This window comes from Serinus canaria, chromosome 17 (genome assembly GCF_022539315.1).
Source record: "Serinus canaria isolate serCan28SL12 chromosome 17, serCan2020, whole genome shotgun sequence".
Taxonomy (NCBI): domain Eukaryota; kingdom Metazoa; phylum Chordata; class Aves; order Passeriformes; family Fringillidae; genus Serinus; species Serinus canaria.
In genome coordinates this window covers 8,610,449-8,628,529 of record NC_066330.1, presented here as the reverse complement: position 1 = coordinate 8,628,529, position 18,081 = coordinate 8,610,449, and the positions used below count along the sequence as shown (strand labels likewise).

The 18,081-nt window shown below is 53.9% G+C and overlaps 1 protein-coding gene across 1 annotated transcript in view; it reads right to left on the bottom strand.

Moving 5' to 3' along the window:
* WHRN (whirlin) overlaps nt 1-16,886 on the bottom strand; it is a 57,586-nt gene extending 40,700 nt beyond the window's left edge. Inside the window, exon 1 of the mRNA XM_050981117.1 lies at nt 16,287-16,886. Coding sequence (XP_050837074.1) covers nt 16,287-16,886 — 600 coding nt within the window. The remainder of the gene's footprint in view (nt 1-16,286) is intronic.
* Nucleotides 16,887-18,081: the final 1,195 nt, after the last annotated feature.

Here is an 18,081-nt window from a genome sequence, read left to right as displayed (position 1 = left end):
CTTCTGAGAACTTGGAGTCAATTCTCATCTCTCACCTGATCCTGGGGACCCTCAAAACACCCCAACAGTGAATGGCCACAGAGCCACCTGGGATTCAGGCAGACACAGCTTTGTGTCAGAACTCAGGGCAGCCCTGAGGGAGGCAGGAAATGTCGAGGAGGACTCCATGGATATCAGAAGGCTAATTAATTACTTTATTATACTATATTATTTTATATAACACTACATTACATCTGAACTGAATCTGCACAAGCACTTAACTAAACTCAACTGATGTGCTGATGGTTTCCCTCTGTCAGAGGCCCAGCACTGGCCACACTGCCCTGGGGTCACTACAGAAGCCATTCCCTTCCCTGCTCCTTTTTCCCTCCCCAGGGTTTTCACTCAGGCTGTCTCTCCCCAAAAAAGAAAAGGAAAATAATCAGAACTGCCAGGAGAGCCTCACAGGAACACCTGGAAAGATCTGAACTGCAGGAGGAAGGGCAGGAATGCACTCTGAGCTCCAGCCCTCCACATCCACAGGTGGCACAGATTAGAAGAGACCTCAAAGCCCACCCAGTGCCACCCCTGCCATGGCAGGGTCCAGAATCTCATGACTGCCCACAGTCTGCACACACAGCTGGCCCTGACAGGCCAAGGAAACAAAACACCATCACTGTGGGTAAACAATCTCCATGTTGCATTCTGCTTTGGCACAAACACAGGAGCAGCCAGTGAGATAAGAATTGTTTTGATCATTCTTTTCTCTGCTTCTCTCACTGCTCCTCTCAGGTGCAGAGAATGTGAATCCCACAGCTTTGCACTTCTGGAGACCTCAAGATCTCCAGCTCTTCTGCAGCCATCAGCTGAATGATGGAGCTGCAAAAAAAGCTGGGATTTTTCTGTTCTCTCTGGGCTGCAACACAGTGAAGGCAAAGCTGCTGCTGTGAAAACACAGAGAAAAGCTTCCTTATCAGCCAGGAAAGAGCAGAGTGGAGCAGAGTGGGGAGGTGAGGAGGGCAGAGCCATGGCCAGGATGGGCTGAACCTGGAACTGAGCAGCTCCTGCGGCTCTGGAGAGGAGTCAGAGCAGGACAGGGGGCAGTGCTGGAGGAGAGCAGCACTGACTCTTGTCCCAAGTCCTCTCCAGCCCCCTCACTTCACCTCCCCCTAATAAAGGAGTCCCTTTAGGCACTAGAAAGTGCTCCAAGGTCTCCCTGGAGCCTTCTCCTCTCCAGGTTGAACATGGATCTCAGCCTCTCAGTGACTCTGCTGGCAGCAGACAAAGCCAGTGTGGGAAAAGGCCCAGCTCTGCCCCCACAGCTCCAGCTCTGCCACTGGAACAGCTCCTGGTGCCTCCAGGGAACATGGACAGCACTCCCAGAAATTCAGGCACTGAGTTACCAGCTGCCTGCCCCAGCACAAGAAGTCAATTAATGAGAGGAATAATTGCTAAATACATCCTCACACTTAAACCAGCACACAGAGAGGTGACCTTGGGGGCCAGAGGAGGTGATTAGCTCCTCTGCCCCTCCAGCTTCCACTGTGAAAAGCTGACACAGAAACTTCAATTAACACAGAGGAGTTCTCCCTGGGGACAGCTGTAAGTGCTGATCCCTCCAGAGGCCTCAGCACTGCAGATCTGCTCTCAGAAAGGTGTTTGGGGATTTTTCCCAAGTATACATCATTTTGATGAGCTGCCCTGCAAGGTCTGCTGTCCCCACTGAGCAGAGGAGCTGCTGAGCAAAGCTTGTGGCTGGGAAGGACTAAAACCCTTTCCTTTACCTCAGGAAAGGGTAAATTGTCAGCAATAGTGGGCTGGCTGCACCCCAGCCCTGACCTGGCAGCACTGCTGCTCCCCCCTGCCAGAGCACAGAGAATCCAGCTCAAAGCCCAGCTCAGCATCTCCATCACATACAGCAACCTGGCTGCAGACCTGTCACTTGCTCCAAGGTCACCATGTGCCTGAGGGCTGCCACAAGGACTGCAAAACCAGGGGGGACACCCACAGAGCATTCGCCCCCCTGGCTGCTCCCCAGCTGCAGCCCCTGCTCCTGCAGCTCAAACACATCCCTGCAGGGATCTCCTCCCTCCCTGGGCTCTCAGAGCCCAGCTGGGCTGCTCCCCATGCTCCAGCCTGCCCAGGTCTCTCTGGGTTGGTGGAGCAGGTTCTGAGCCCTCTGCCCATTCCTGGGCACCCCTCTCCCATGGGCACCATGGCTGTGCCAGGCTTCAGGGCACAGAGCAGCTTCCTGAGCCAAAGCTGCCCTACAGCCAGGGTCAGGGTGGGCTGAACTCCACAGAAATCAGTGAGCTGGAGGTGGCAGGGACCCTTGTCACCTACCCCAGAGCTGCCAGGGCAAGGGATCCCTGTCAGATGGGGTACAGGAACCCCTGAATTGTTCTTTGCTCATCCAAACTGAAGCCACCACTATAAAACCTCTTTGGAGTCTGCAGGGCATCACTGTACCCTGTGCCTGTGTCCAGTTCTGGGCCCCTCAAAGGAAGAACTGGAGCGTGTCCAGGGAAGGGAATGGAGCTGGGGAAGGGGCTGGAGCCCCAGGAGAGGCTGAGGGAGCTGGGAAGGGGCTCAGCCTGGAGCAGAGGAGGCTCAGGGGGGCCCTTGTGGCTCTGCACAGCTCCTGACAGGAGGGGACAGCCGGGGGGGTCGGACTGTGCTCCAGGGAACAGGGACAGGAGGAGAGGGAATGGCTCAGGCTGGGCCAGGGCAGGCTCAGGGTGGACACAGCAGGAATTTCCCCATGGAAAGGGTGATTAAACATTGGCAGGGGCTGCTCAGGGAGCTTTGGAGTGCCCATCCCTGAAGGTGCTTAAGGAAAGACTGGACATGGCACAGGGATCCCCTTCCTTCCCTTCCCCAGAGAATCCATCCTGGCAGGGAGGAGAAGGAGCAGAGAAGACCTCGGGGTCTGTACCACAGAGGAGAGACTGGGCATGAGAGAGGGACTGGGCACAGGAGAAGGGACAGGGCACAGGAGAAGGGACCGGGCACAGGAGGAGGGACCAGGCACAGGCTGGTTCCACCCTGGGCACCCTGGAGTGTCACAGCTGCCCCGGGGACAGGGCAGGGGTGGCTGCTGAAGCCTGGCAGAGCCATTGAGCCTGAGCCAAATGTCACCCCCTGGCAGGGCAGGCACAGCAGCAGAGCTGCTCCCTGGAGGCACAGGGAAATTAGCAGGGATGAGAGGCCAGAGGTTTACACAGGGATTTTTATGTCCCCCTGCAGCTCCCTTGACAGGGCCACCAGGAGCAGGGATCTGGGCTCAGGGAGATGTTTTATGCATGAAGGTGACAGCAGAGAGCCCGAGGGGAGGGGAGCAGCTGCACAGAGCCAGGGCCCCCTGCCAGCCTCCATCCAAGGGGGGCACAGGAATGAACAGAGCTGGGAGAGCCCAGCAGGACACTGCTGGTGACAGTGTCTGCCAGAGAGGCAGCAGGCTGAGGACACTCTGCAGAGTCCTATGTACATTTACTGAGGTCCCTCCTGTACTCAGTGAGAAGCAGTTTTGTCACCATCATATTTTCTGAAAAATCCCTTGGCCAGGATTTCTTCTCTTGGGAAGCTGAGAAAAATAAGAACAATAATTATCTGATTGCTTCTCCTGTGTTTGCTGCTTTGGAATGGGGTTTGGACATTGCTTACCAATTGGTCATTGTTTGATTGGTTTCATGTGAATTGTTTTGACTTAATGACCAATCACAGTCCAGCTGTGTTAGGGCTCTGGAGAGAGTCACAAGTTTTTAATTATTATCTGGTTAAGCCTTCTGTCTGTATCCTTCCTCTTTTCTTTAGTATAGTTTAGTATAGTATTCTTTTATATAATATAGTAACATAAAATAATAAATTTGCCTTCTAAGAACATGGAGTCAGATTCATCATTCCTCCCTGCCACGGGGGACCCCATAATATACCACACAGTTTCCTGCCCAGCACAATTTCCTTCCCAAAACCCCCTCCCTGCTCATGCCCAGGGCTGCAAGAGGAGCCCACCAGAGACCCTCCCTCACTCAGAAGCCTTTCAGGACACACCTTTTGGACCAGGTCACCTCCTGACCTGCACCTTTTGGATACCCTTTGGGTGATCACAGCTGGGGGAGGACAGTGACACCCACAAAAGATTTTTAAGGGACTTTTAGAGGGATTTTATAGTAATAGGACAAGGGGGAATGGCTTCATGCTGTGGGATGGTAGAATTAGATTGGAGATTGGGAAGAAACTCTTCCCTGTGAGGGTGCAAACCCATTCCCCAAACTGGTGACTGTGGTGTTTTCTGAGCTCCCCAGATGGAGGAGGAATTGAGACTCTGACTCCATGTTCTCAGAAGGCTAATTTATTATTTTACTATATTATAATAAAGAATACTATACTAAACTATACTAAAGAATAGAGGAAGGATACAGACAGAAGGCTTAACAAGATACCAATGAAAAACTCATGACTCTCTCCAGAGCCCTGACACAGCTGGATGGAGGTTGGTCATTGAATAAAAACAATTCACATGTTGGATAAACAATCTCCAACCACATTCCAAAGCAGCAAAACACGGGAGAAGCAAATGAGATAATATTGTTTTCATTTCTCTGTGAGGCTTCTCAGCTTCCCAGGAGAAGAAATCCTGGCAAGGGGATTTTTCAGAAAATATGACAGTGACAGTGACCACTAAAGTGAGTTCTGCTCAAACATCTGAGCTTCCAGGAAGCTCTGTGTCCATCAGGCAGCTCTTTAAACTGCAGCTGCCAGGGCTGGGAGAGGAGCTGAGAGGGAAGCAGCTGTGCCTCAGTTTCCCTGGGATAACAGCACAGCAGGTGATCCACAGTGAAGGACAGCAGGCCTGGGGAGAGGCTCTGGCACACATCTACAACACCTTTGTGCAGCCAAGCTCTGAACCAGACTTTAACAAAGCACTTGGCACCAGGAGCTGCAGAGTGACGAGGCACCAGGTGAGCCAAGGGGGAGAAGCTTCCACCTGCATCCAAGCAGGACAGAATCCAGCAGCAGCTGCTGTGCTGAGCTCCAAGAGAGCAGAATTTTCATCCATCTCCCTGCACTGGGAGAAATGCTGCACTTCCCCTCTGTTTTGGGGGTTTTTCCCCCAGGTTTTACCAAGGCCAGATCCCAGCCCTGTGTGCAGGGAGGGCTCAGAGCAGGGCCCAGGTTCTGCTCCAGGGGCCCAGCAATGGGACAGGAGGAATGGGCAGGAACTGATGCCCAGAAGTTCCACCTGGACATGAGGAAGAACTTCTTCCAGTGCAGAGACTGAGCACTGGGACAGGAGCCCAGAGAAGGCTTCCCCACTGTGTCCCCTCCCTTGGAAGCCTTTATCCTGCTGGTCCCTGTGCCCAGCTGCTGCCCAGGCTTTGAGCACTTCACTGGCCCCATTCCCAGTCAGGTGTCACAGTGCCACCAGGCTGGCACCAGCCCTCCCATGCCAATTTTGCTGCCAGCCCTGCTTATGAAGGCACCACAGCAAGAGAGAGGGGCAGAGCCTGCCCACAAAGACCATGCAGATCATCCCAGCTTCCTGGGACAAAAGGAGGAGCTTTTCAGCAGAGTTCTAATCACAGAATTCCACAATCATTGAGGTCAGAAAAGACTTCCCAGACCATCAAATCCAAGCTGTGACCAATCCCCACCTTGTCCCCAGCCCAGAGCTCTGAGTGTCCAGTCCTTCCTGGGACACCTCCAGGGATGGGGACTCCAAACCTCCCTGGGCAGCCCCTGCCAAGGCCTGAATTTCCCTTTTCCATGGAGAAATTCCTGCTGGTGCCCACCCTGAGCCTGCCCTGGCCCAGCCTGAGCCATTCCCTCTCCTCCTGTCCCTGTTCCCTGGAGCACAGCCCGACCCCCCCGGCTGTCCCCTCCTGGCAGGAGCTGTGCAGAGCCACAAGGGCCCCCTGAGCCTCCTTTGCTCCAGGCTGAGCCCCTTCCCAGCTCCCTCAGCCTCTCCTGGGGCTCCAGACCCTTCCCCAGCTCCATTCCTTTCCCTGGACACACTCCAGCCCCTCCAGGTCCTTCCCAAACTGAGGGGCCCAGAACTGGACAGAGGATTTGAGGTGGTCCCAGCAGTGCCCAGCACAGGGGGACATCACAAGGGGGCTCTGGGTGGGAATTCTACAAGGGAAAACTTTTTCCTCCCAGACCCAGTAATTGTCCTGTGTGCACTGACTGCAGAGATACCCCCCAAAGCCACAGCAGAACTCACCCTGTGAGTTCTTTGGGACATGAGGGGCACACTGAACCTCACCCAGAAGGTGATAAGAAATAAGAAATAAAAATGAGAAATAAGAAATAATCAATTCCACCTCCTTAATGCCCCGTGCAGAATCAGGCAGTGCAGGCTGCATCTCCATCTCCTTTCTCAAGCCACTGCAGGGATTTGCAGCCTCAGATAAGATTTGGCTTTGCCCCATCTCTGATGTGTTTGAGGACCACGGGGTGGGAGTTTTAGGGCTGGCAGCACAGTGTGCAAGCTCACCTGCCAGCAGCCCAGCTTACAGAAATCATTGATGTGAATCTGGGAATTAGTGCCAAAACCTTTAGCAGAGAAACAGTCACCAACTGCCCAGAAATGTCAGCAGAAGCAGCAAGTGCCAGAGAGGGGCAGATTGATTCCATGAGGCCACTGATCCCCTAACAGCTCTCCATTTAATTATCCAGCCCTCTGAGAGGGAAGGAGATCGTTTAAACTGATCAAAATAGGAAACACACATCTCATGTGCCACAATTACCTTCATAAAACCCCATAAAACCCAAACAGCTCCCAGTACATCCTGTTCTTTCCTGGGATGGAGAGAGGCAGCTGCCACCCTTCTGAAACCCTGCAGGGCTGACACCACTGAGGGCTTTCCTCTCTCATCTTCACCATTCCCCCTCTTATTCCCCACTTCCCAACGGCCCTGAGAGGTAAAAACACCTCCAAAAATCCCCCCAGAAGGAGCACAGCTGCCAGAAAGGAACAGCAGTGAATCACCAGGATGCTCCTGGCAGCCTGCCCAACTTGCCTGGGGCAGGGACAGCCCTTCACCTTCCCCAGTAAAGGAGCAGCAGAGTGGGAAGATCCCAGTTGGATACTGGGAGCATTAACCATGAGCCATCCTCCCCCTCGGCTCAGCCTCCAGCTGCTTTTCCTCCAGCAGAAACAGCCTCCTGGAGCTGGTTTGGCTTTGGGATAGTGGGTATGGGATAATGACTATGGGATAATGGCTGTGTGTCACTGTCATATTTTCTGGAAAAATCCCTTCGCCAGGATTTCTTCTCCGGGGAAGCTGAGAAGCCTCAGAGAAAAATGAAAACAATAATTATCCGATTGCTTCTCCTGTGTTTTGCTGCTTTGGAATGTGGTTGGAGATTGTTTATCTAACAGGTGAATTGTTTTAATTAATGACCAATAGTGGTCCAGCTGTGTTGGTACTCTGGAAGGAGTCAGGAGTTTTTCATTGGTATCTTGTTAAGCCTTCTGTCTGTATCCTTTCTCTATTTTTTAGTACAGTTTTAATATAGCAATCTTTAATATAATTACATGAAATAATAAATTAGCCTTCTGAGAACATGGAGTCAGATTCATCTTTTCCTTCCTGCCATGGGGGACCCTGAATATCACAGCTATGCAATAATGGCCATGGGATGATGGCCATGGGACAATGGCCATGGGATTACAGGCATTGCTCTGCTGGCGAGCTCCAAAGGTCAGTGTGGAGGTTTTCACCAGGAATTTGGCAACGCAACCCCAAAAAGTAAAGCACAGGTTTAGAAATAAAGCTGCAAAGGGGAAAAATATGCTGAGATACTGATGCCTCAGGTTCGGCTTTTCTATGTTTCACATTCTGTGCTGCTTTAGTCTGTGGGTCTGGGTTCCCATCAGGGGATGGTGAGCTCTGTGCACAGAGCAGGGAGACAAAACAATTCCTGCTCCAGCTGGGCACCAAGGACAAATGATCCAAATCCCAGCCCAGGAGCACAAACCCCGTGGGCTGGAGAGAGAAAAACAAGCAGGGTGGGAGTGCCTGGGCTAAAGCTGGGCTGGGACAATGAACTGCAAGGTGGGAATGGAGCAGAGCTGATCCCAGGGAGAGACCCCGTGCCCGGCCGTGCATTTTGGGGCCATTTTGGGTCATCTTGGGTGCAGCCCTGGCTGGGCTCTGGTGCTGCCCCAGGTGGATCCATGGAGGCCTTTAATAAATCCCTGCTTTATTCTCCAGCTCTGTCCAGCCTCTGCTCTAGGGCAGCCTGCACAAGGCATCAGTTCCACAGGAGGGAGGCAGGGGGAGCTTTTACAGCGCATTCCGGCTCCGTGCAGGAGCCATGGCAGAAGTTTGTCCAGCCGCTGTTTCCTGCTCCATTCCAGGGCACTCCTGCTGGACTCAGGGGGTTTTAAGCTTGTGGGATCAGATGGACTGAGCAAAAAAATCCTGCTGCCAGGGGGGATGAAGCAGCTCCCTGTGGCTGCTGGGGAGGAGAGCAGGAGCTTTTACAGGAGAGCGATTGAGCCACATCAGCTGAAAGGCTCCTGTGCCGAGACAGGACAGCAGGCACAGCATTTCCTGCCCCCAAAATGTTTGCTCCAGGGATCAGCGGCAGGCAGGATGGATAAAAGGCTATTGCAGCTCCCACTGCACACCTGGTTAAGGGCAAATTTGCCAGGAGAAGCAAGGAGAGACTGTCTCCTGCCCCAGAGTGCAGAGAGATTTTGAAACAAGCAGCCCAGAGCAGCTGTGGCTGCCCCTGGATCCCTGGAATGTCCAAGGCCAGGCTGGACAGGGCTTGGAGCAGCCTGGGACAGTGCAAGGTGTCCCTGCCCATGGAACTGGATGAGCTTTAAGGTCCCTCCAACCCAAACCAGTCTGGGATTCCATGATTTTAAATCTGTCCCAGCCTCATGTTGCCTGACAAAGCACAGGGAGCTGGATGTGAGCAGAGGATCAGGGAGCCTGGGATGCTCTGACCTGGGAGGAACAGAGAGAGGTGGAAGGAGGAGAAGGGGACCCAGAGGCAGGAGAGGAGAGCAGGACACAGGAGGAGGTTGAGGGAAGCACAGATGGAGGGACAGCAGTGGGTGCCAGGGTCCAGGGGTGACACAGGGGTGGACACAGCCTCCCTGCAGAAGGACAAACAGGAGCTGCAGGAGGCACCGTCCAACCTCTCCCCCTCTCCCAAGGCAAAGGACAGCAGTTGGGCTTTCAAGCAGAGGCACTTATGCAAATCAATGCAAATCGATGTATAATTATGGTGATTGCACACATTTAGCCCCAAGGCATCGGGAAGCCCAAGTCCCTTTCACCGGGAAAGGTCAAGTGAAATCTTAGCTCCAGCACCTTCTCCCCAAGCTCCCCATCCCCACTCTGCAACCTCCCACCCCCTCCACGCTGCTCCCTGCCCAGTGCAGCCCTCAGGCAAGCCCGGGACGATTCTAAAACCAGCAGAAAACTCCACAGAATTGTGGAAACAAAGCAAAACCAAAGCTGTTTGGGTGCTTTCAGGGCAGGGGAAGGCATAAGGGAAATGCAGATTGAAGCACTGCCTCCTGCTTCCTCGGGTCTTCTCTCTCTGCTCCACTCCAAGCAAGGCTAAAAGGGGTGATGTGAAGCACCACATTGGCTAAAAATGACAGTGCCATCAGACAAAGCCATACTGTCTAAACAGGGTTAATTCCTGGGTGGAAAACATTGGAAGAATCAGTGTGGGGAAGTGAGGAAGACGCTGGATGAAGCACCCAGGGCATCCAGGCAGAGCCTGCACAGAGCAGAGCCCCCTCCAGCCTCTCCCACCCCCAGGGGCTCCAAGGCAATCTCTGGGGCACCTGGCAGGACCAGAGCTCCTCCAGGGCTCTGCTTCACCTGTACTCACCCAGCACCTGGTGCTCGTGGCAGGGAGAGCTCAGAGCATCCAGTCCACAGAACCCAAGGTAAATCACATCAGCAGGCGCTTTGTCACTTTAACTGAGGGCATTTAGAGCTGAATAATTCTCCGTGGCATTGAGGAAAGTGTCAAGAAAATCCATCCTCATCCCTGAGGACAGGGGAACTGGGTAAAGGATATTTTAATTCACCAGTTCTGACGCTTTTGTTTTCTTCCAACGGCCACTAGAAGGAAATAAGTTTTATCCTCCAGGTTATCTTACCAATTTCTCTGCTGAAGCAAAACTGTTTATTTACAAGGAACCCACTAAATAACATTGATGCTGCAAGAACTCCAGGATGCCCTGACAATGCTAACCCTGATGAACAAGCCAGTCCTGGTGCCAAGTCCTCTCATCCCTGCATTATGAGGGGAGGAGAGATTAAGGACCTCATTCCAGTCTTTTGCATCAGTATAAAGTCATTTGATTTCATTAGGGCTGATTGTGATATACTGGTGAAATGAAGGGAAACAGATGACTAAGGAACTTTCCCACTGAGGGAAACCAGTGGCAGAGCAGCAAATACAACCAATTCCTAAGCCAGGTGGAGCAGCCAAGCCCAAATTCCCACAGCCCTGGCTGGGTATGCAGCTTCACACCAGCCCAAGTGGCACCAGGAATTCATCTGGAGCTCCAAGTGACAGGGGAGCAGCTCCAGGTGAGCTCCAGTGCTCAAACCTGCTCCAGGACAGCTCCAGATCTGCCCCTGGAACCAGGAGCAGCCCCTCCACTGCTACCAACCCTCCCCCTCAAGGAGCTTTCAAAGTCATTTTAAATGCAGATGCCTCCAAGCTAAAGAGTGACCATTTCCCCTCCTCCTTTTTCCCAGAGGGAGATCCTGGTGCCCTTACACTCCCCACCCTCTCCCTCGAGTCAGCTGAGCACAGGAGCTGACATGGAAACTGCCTGCAGGACAGAAGGGCACAGCAGGAGCCCCTGGCATCACACAGCACCTGCCTTTTAAGCTGTGAGTGCTTTTTTTTTGGGTGCAGTTTTGGGGGTTTTGTTTCTAAGCAGATGCAGGAAGGGATTACCACTCTAACTATTGGGGTGGATGCTAGTCACATCTCCTTTTCCATGCTCCAGCTCCCCCAGCTCCCTGGGGAAAGGGAGAAGATTCAAGTCTCTTTCTTTAGTGCCTTCTTAAAACACAGAGCCTCGATAAGCACACAGCAGTTAAAGGAACAGGGCTGAAATCCTCACAGAATCAGGGATCAAAGGAATGGGGCTGAAATCCTCACAGAATCAGGGATCAAAGGAACAGGGCTGAAATCCTCACAGAATCAGGGATCAAAGGAACAGGGCTGAAATCTTCACAGAATCAGGGATCAATGCATTGCCTGCACCTCTCAGCCATCCCAGCCCTGCTCTGACTGATCAGCCACAGCTCCAAGCATTTGGAAGGGTCAAAACCCGACCAAACCAAGCTGCACTCACTGCTCTGAGCCCCCAGTGCTGGGGTGATGAAAGAAGCAGTGTCAGGTCATGGTGATCAATTAATTTGGCATCACAAGAAACAGTGACATAAAATTTGCTTTATTGGAAGCTGACTGGAAAGAAAAATGGCTCTAGAAACGTTTGAGGCTCAGGGCTGCACATCTCTGCAGTCATTTCTGAGAGGTCTTTTAGCAATCCCACACTGGGGTCCTTTCGTATGATATATTGCAATCTCTGAAGAGATCACATTTTTGCCAGCAGGAAACGCCACAGTAAAAAGACCTAGAAGGGATTTTAATCTCCTTTTAATTATTTTTAAATGCCCACTTGGCACTTCCATCAGAGCAGGAGATGGAAGGGATGGAGGGAGTGAAAAGCTCTGCTGGAACAGAGATGGCGGTGGCTGGGGATGAGATCCCTCTCTATCCCAGGCTGGGGTGTGAGGTGGTATCCCCTGATGCAATCCCCTTCCTTCACAGGTCAGGGAGAGGAGGAGACCCCCTGGCTGTGATCCCCCTCCCTCCCTTCCCAGCAGGGCTGTCACAGGGACACAGGACAGGCTGGCAGTGCCACATCCTGGACCCCTCTGCCTTGTCAGCCTCATCCCAAGCCTTCCCCAGCCCCTCCAGCCTCTCTCCAGAGATGAAAAACCCAAGCCAGGGCACTTGAACTACTTCAATTCCTCCAGAATCAACTCAGTTCCAGCCCAGTGACTTTGGCAAAGCCATCACACATTTACACCAACACCAAATAACCAAAGTCCCCCAGCACAGCACATCCAAATAAATGGAGTTTTGGGGATTTTCTTCAAGCTGATCCAGATCTGCCAGGAATAGCTGGGCCAATGGTGAGACCAGTGCAGCTCTTTGAGGCTGGTGTAGCTCATTAAGCCAAATCCTAAATCAGGAAAATTTTCCACTTTTCACTTTCTCTCGTCCCCTTTCTCCCTAAATGTCTTTTTATTCAAAGGACATAAAAACCTACAACAAAGAAAGAAAGGTAGGGGGTGGAGAGAAAGGAGTGTGAATTTAATGCCAACCCCAGAGCATTAGGGAAACACCTCCCTGGTAATATTGATGGTCTAAACCCACAAACACCCTCATTTAAATCCTCTGGATAAAATATGACAGCTTATCAATACAAACTTTCAGCACAACTGCTAAAATATAGCATTATATGCTCAAATATAGCAGCATATACACCATAAATAGTAAAATAAATATATATATATAGTATATAGACATAATATAATGTCCTAAATAGCAAGGCTGATAAAAGCCAAGCAAGCTCTAAAAATATGGCAGACAACACAAACTTCTCCACTTACCCCATAATTCAAATGCTGGTGATCTTTTGCTAAAGTGCACTCATGAATGCTGCAATGATGGAGCTGTAATTGTAATGGAGTCATTTAATTTGGATTTGGATGGCACAGCCGAGCTCAGAGCAGACAAGGCATAAAACTCCCGTGCTCACGTAAAGGTTAAGGAGCTGGTCATTAAGGGAATTGATTTGGAGGGCTGAGGTAATTTTGTGGTTGAAGTCAGAATGCCACTTTTTATCTCATTTACACTGGAAACATCTGCAAACACCAGTGCAGTGGTGACAGGCCAGCAGTGAGTTCTGAGCTGGGACATCACACGAGTCACTGAGCCAGGTGTTGTGGCAGCTCTCATCTGCTGCCACGATTCACTTTGGGTGCATCACTGAGCAATGCCTGAAAATTCCAGGAGTGAACAGAAATTGCTGCTACCCCGTGGAAGGGGCTAACAGCAGGCCTGTTAGCTAAAGGAGTGAGGAGAAGCTGAGAAGGAGCTCTCTCCAAGGCTGTAACCAAGGAGTCCAAGAGAAGTGAGGAATTGAAGAAAGATAAGACAACTTTGCAGCTGGACAAATTATTTTAGAAAATTAGCTGAAGTCACTGTAACTTTTCACCAATGGTGTTATGTTGATTTATTGTGGCCAATAGTTAGGGTAGAAGAAGTATAAACAATTAGAAAGTGTATAAAAGGTCAGCCATGTTCGATAATAAAGAGTTGTCATCTGAGACTGCTTGTGGCCTCTGCTTTGTGTCGTGACTGCCTCGACAGCGACACAACCCCACAGCAGAGCCTCTCCTCGTGGAGAGAAGGGATAAAAGCAGCTGGGCTGCTCCTGCACGGCCAGACGCACACGGAAAGACAACAGAGCCACCACGACCTGATAAAAGAACGCAGTGGCTGCTGTGGGAACGCTGATCCAAGGCTGCACAAGCAAATGCAAACATTGTATTTATTCCCTGCTCTGTCCGAGCAGCTGCCACAGCCCCAGCCGGGCACCTCGAGCACCCCGGCGGGCACGGAGCATCCGCGGCTCCGGGAGTTTGTCACGCTCAGCCCGGGAGCCTTCCCGAGCTCTGCTCCTGCGCCAGGAACGAGCTCTGACAACTTCTGTCAGCACAGCCCGCCGAGCCTGTGATGGACAGCAGGGCGCCCCGGTCAGACAGCTGCTGGCCGCAGGACAGGGGGAAAGAGGAGCCGGAGCATCGCAGGGACCGAGCTGAGCTCCGATCAGACACGTTCTGCCCGGGGGAGCTGGCACAGCCCCTCCTCTGGAGCTGAGAGTGTCTGAGAGATCAGCCACACGGCCAGGGGCTCGTGTTAACCAAGTCTCTCTCCTCAGCTTTCTCTGTCTCCGTTACAGCGCGGGCACGAATTCCAGGACCGAGCCAGCTCTGGTTTATCACGGAATATTCTGAGTTGGAAGGCATCACAGGGATCATCGAGTCCAACTCTCAAGTGAACAGCCAAGAAAGGGATCAAATCCCCAATCCTGGGGCTATGAGCACCAAGCTCTGAGCAGTGGAGCTGGTGTTGGCCATCAGCACTGCCCCAGTGCAGGACACAGCGAGGCTGGCTCTGCCTCAGGAGAGCAGACACAGCCAGGGCCCTTTGCAGAGCTGCCAGTGCACCCACCTGAGCCCCACATCCCAGGTTTCAAGGGGAAGCAGAGCACAAAATGAATCACCCATCACCACCTCTTGTCCCTGCAGCTCTGACGCTCTGAATGACACCCAAAACATCGGGCTGAGCTATTTGTACCTTAAACCTTCAAATGCTGCCCTTGAGCACTGCTGAAGGCGATCTCTTCATTGTCCCCCTCCCAAATGCAGCATCTGAGTGCAAATTAACACTTGGTTCATTTTAGAATCTCCCAAAGATTTATTAGAGCTGTACTGAAAATCACTCTGCCACTCTACCCAGGCAAAATGTTTCCACCACAAAAGCGTGGGTCATAAAAACCTTCCCAGATGTGAAAAGAACCCAGGAGCTCAAGAAGGTGCCAGCACAGGGCAAGTGATAAATTTGTTGTTGAAAGAAGTTCAGCTCACAAGGAGACAATTTCTAAGCTGCTTTTTCCTATCAGGATCATATTAACAAAATATAGCTCTTGGCAAGGCACATCCTCCAGGAATTATTTCTGTGCAGGAAGCACTTAGTTTCACTCAAAATTAATAATGTCTAAAAGGCATCAATTACATTATATTAGAGAACAAACAGAAAGTGATGTGAATTACCCAGCAGAGTGGGATGAATTGGAGATGAAGTCATGGAGTGGAGCATTCCTGACACCTGGTTCCTCTCCATCCCAATGCCATAACAAAATATGTGGGGGTTGCAATCTCCAAACCACAAAATTGCAAACTAACAACTGAAAGCTTACCCTGCTGTTGTCCTATCATTAGGAACAAGAGGAAAATAATTCCTACAAACCTTTCCTCTGCTGTCAGAATTACCAGGAAGTCATTTCCAGCCTGGAAGTCGTGCCCTTGCCCTGGGCACTGATTTAAAGCCGGGGCAGGGAACACACAGGTCGGCAGGGAAGAAGTGTTCAAAGCTGTGCAAGATTAATGTGCTGTCAGAGGAAGGCTCCACATGGAACAGGCTCCCAACAGAACTACTTTAGCTGATTATGGAAAAATTAAAGCACAAACAGCTGGAGAACAGCCTTGTCACTCCAGATCCCAGCTCTCCATACGCTGCCTACAAATTGCTGCTCTAAAAGTCGATTCTCCAGCTCGATACGTTTGTGCCTCGGGAACATTCCGAGCGGAGCCCACCAGCCACAAGCTCAGCTCTGGGAACGGTTTGGGACACTCAGAGCTGGATTTGCCTCAGAACCCCGCGTTTCAGGCGAAAATCCCACAGTTCATGGAGTTCCCCCCCCAACATGAAAGCTTTTGTCGATAGCCCCCATGCTGTTACGAGCTACAACAGGCCTCCGGGCATGTGGAGCCATGCTGGGAGAGCGGGAGCCCTCAGTTCAGTTGTGTAACCGCTCTCCTTCTGCCCCTGGAACATTCAAAGGGGAATCGGGGATCTGCTCCTGCCTCGGGCAGCCTTTCGGGGGGTGGGGGTCTGTTCTGCTTCTCCGTGCCTCGGTTTCCCCATCTTTGCGAGGAGAAACCCACTAGAGCGGCTGGAGTACGTCCCTCAAAACCCGGCTCACGCATATTTCCAGCTTCCACAAGCTGCAGGCGAGCCACGAGCAGGCACCGCTGCGTTTCAGAGGCGCGACAAAAGCTCAGGACGAGCCCGCCGTGCCCGGAGCCACCCCCGCAGCCCGGTCCCGTCCGTGGGTGACATCGTTATCGCCACCGCAAACTTTCCGGCCGAACTCCCCGCACGATGTCGCCGGCGCGATGCAAACCCGGAGCGGCTCCGCTCCGCCGAGGGCTGCGGGCTCCGAGCGCCGCGTCCCGGGGAGCGGCACCGGGGCTCCGGTCCCACTGGCTGACGGGGATGGAGCCGGGGAGGGACGCGGCCGTACGGGGATAAGACCCAGGGAGGGAAGGGAGGAGCGGGGGGACATGGACAGGCACCGGAGAGGCAGAGCGGGACGGGGCGCGCAGCGGAGCTCGGGACAAGGCGGGATGGAGAAAACATCCACCGGAGCCCGGTGTGAGCCGCCTTACCTTGACCGCCTCGGCGTGGGTCACCCTGTCCAGGGACTTGCCGTTGACCCCAAGGATCTGATCGCCGACGCGCAGCCCCTCCCGCTCGGCCAGAGAGCCCGGTTCCACCAGCGACACATAGATGCCCACGCCGTGCTCGGCGCCGCCGCGGATGCTGAAGCCCAGACCCTCGTGGGCTTTGCTCCGGCGCAGCGTCACCTGCCGCAGCTCTCCTGGGACCACCGGCGGCGGGGCGGGGGGCGGCGGGGGGCGGCCGGGCGGCGGCAGGTAGGGCCCCTCGGCCGTGTACTGGTCGAAGAGGAGCTGGTCGGAGCGCGGCAGGACGAGGCGCAGGAGCGGCAGCAGCTGCCGGCGGCGGGGCCCGTCGAGGAGGGCGCGCAGGGAGCGCACCAGGTCGCAGACGTTGCGGCGGCCGTGGTAGGCGTTGAGGCAGAGGATGAAGCGCTCCCGCTCCGCTTCGCTCAGCAGCGCCGTGAGCGCCTGGTGCAGCCGCCGCACGTTCGCCGAGAGCGGCCGCGGCGCCGGCCCCGCCGCCGAGCCCAGCGAGCCCGACGAGGAGGAGGAGGAGTGCACGGACACGCCGTCCAGCTCCGCGCTCATCGCCGCGGCGGAGAAACCGCACCGGGGGATGGAGCGGCAGGACCGGGACGCGTCGGGCAGGAGCGCACCCGAGGCGGGCAGGAGCGGAGCCAGGCGGGGCAGGAGCGCAGCCCCGCGGGCAGCACCGGTGCCGGCCAGCCCCGCCGCTCCACCTGTCCGTGCGCTCGCCCGCGGCTCCCCAGGAAGTGACGCGGCCGCCGTTGCCGGGAGACGGGTTATACAGAGCGGCCCCGGCGGCGGGACCGGACCCCCCCCCCCGCCCCGCCCCAGCGCCCGCCCCCGCGGGACCCGCAATTAGCGCGCCCGCTCATCAGCGCTCATCGGCGCGCCCAGCCCTGCCCGCGGCTCAGCGCAGCGCGGGGAACGCGCAGGTGGGAGCTGCGCAGGATGGAAAGTCCTGGTACCCTTCCTGAGCCCTCCCGGGATGGATCGTGTCCATCCCAGAGCTCCGTCAGCTTCCCTCCATCCCAGCATGGCGAGCGCACTCGGGATGGAGGACACGCGGCAGAGGACACTGGGCAGGGATCGGTTTACAACCGAGAACAGCCTGCCCGGGCACACGGAGCCGTTACCTGACCCGCGGGGATGTTTTTCCACTGCCCGGCTTGCCAGGTGTGGGATTGTTGTTACCTCAGAATGCTGGGCACGGTAACTGCTGAGTTATGGTGCTGGGGATGCACCCGTTCAGCTCAGAACAGGCTTTGTTTTAATCACACCTAAACGGAATTCAGACACATTTGCTACTGACAGGGTGTTGAAGGAATCTATGATTGGGGGAGCAGTTTTTAAAAGGAGAAATTTAGATTAAATCTTAAAAAGAAATTGTTAAGAACTGAGCGAGGATGGGCAGGCCCTGGCACAGGGTGCCCAGAGCAGCTGTGGCTGCCCCTGGATCCCTGGCAGTGCCCAAGGCCAGGCTGGACCGGGCTGGGAGCAGCCTGGGACAGTGGGAGGTGTCCCTGCCATGGCAGGGGGTGGGATGAGATGAGATGATCTGTAAGGTCCTTTCCAACCCATCCCAAACCAATCTGTGATGTAGGGTTTGGAGTCCACCTCAAACTCCCAGCAATTAACTCCTCATTTAGCAAACACAACCACGAGAGAGAAGCCCTTCCCATGAGGGATCCTGTGGTCCGGATCTGATGATCAAGATGCTGGCAGGGCCTCAGGCTCACGGTACTGCAAACCTGGATAG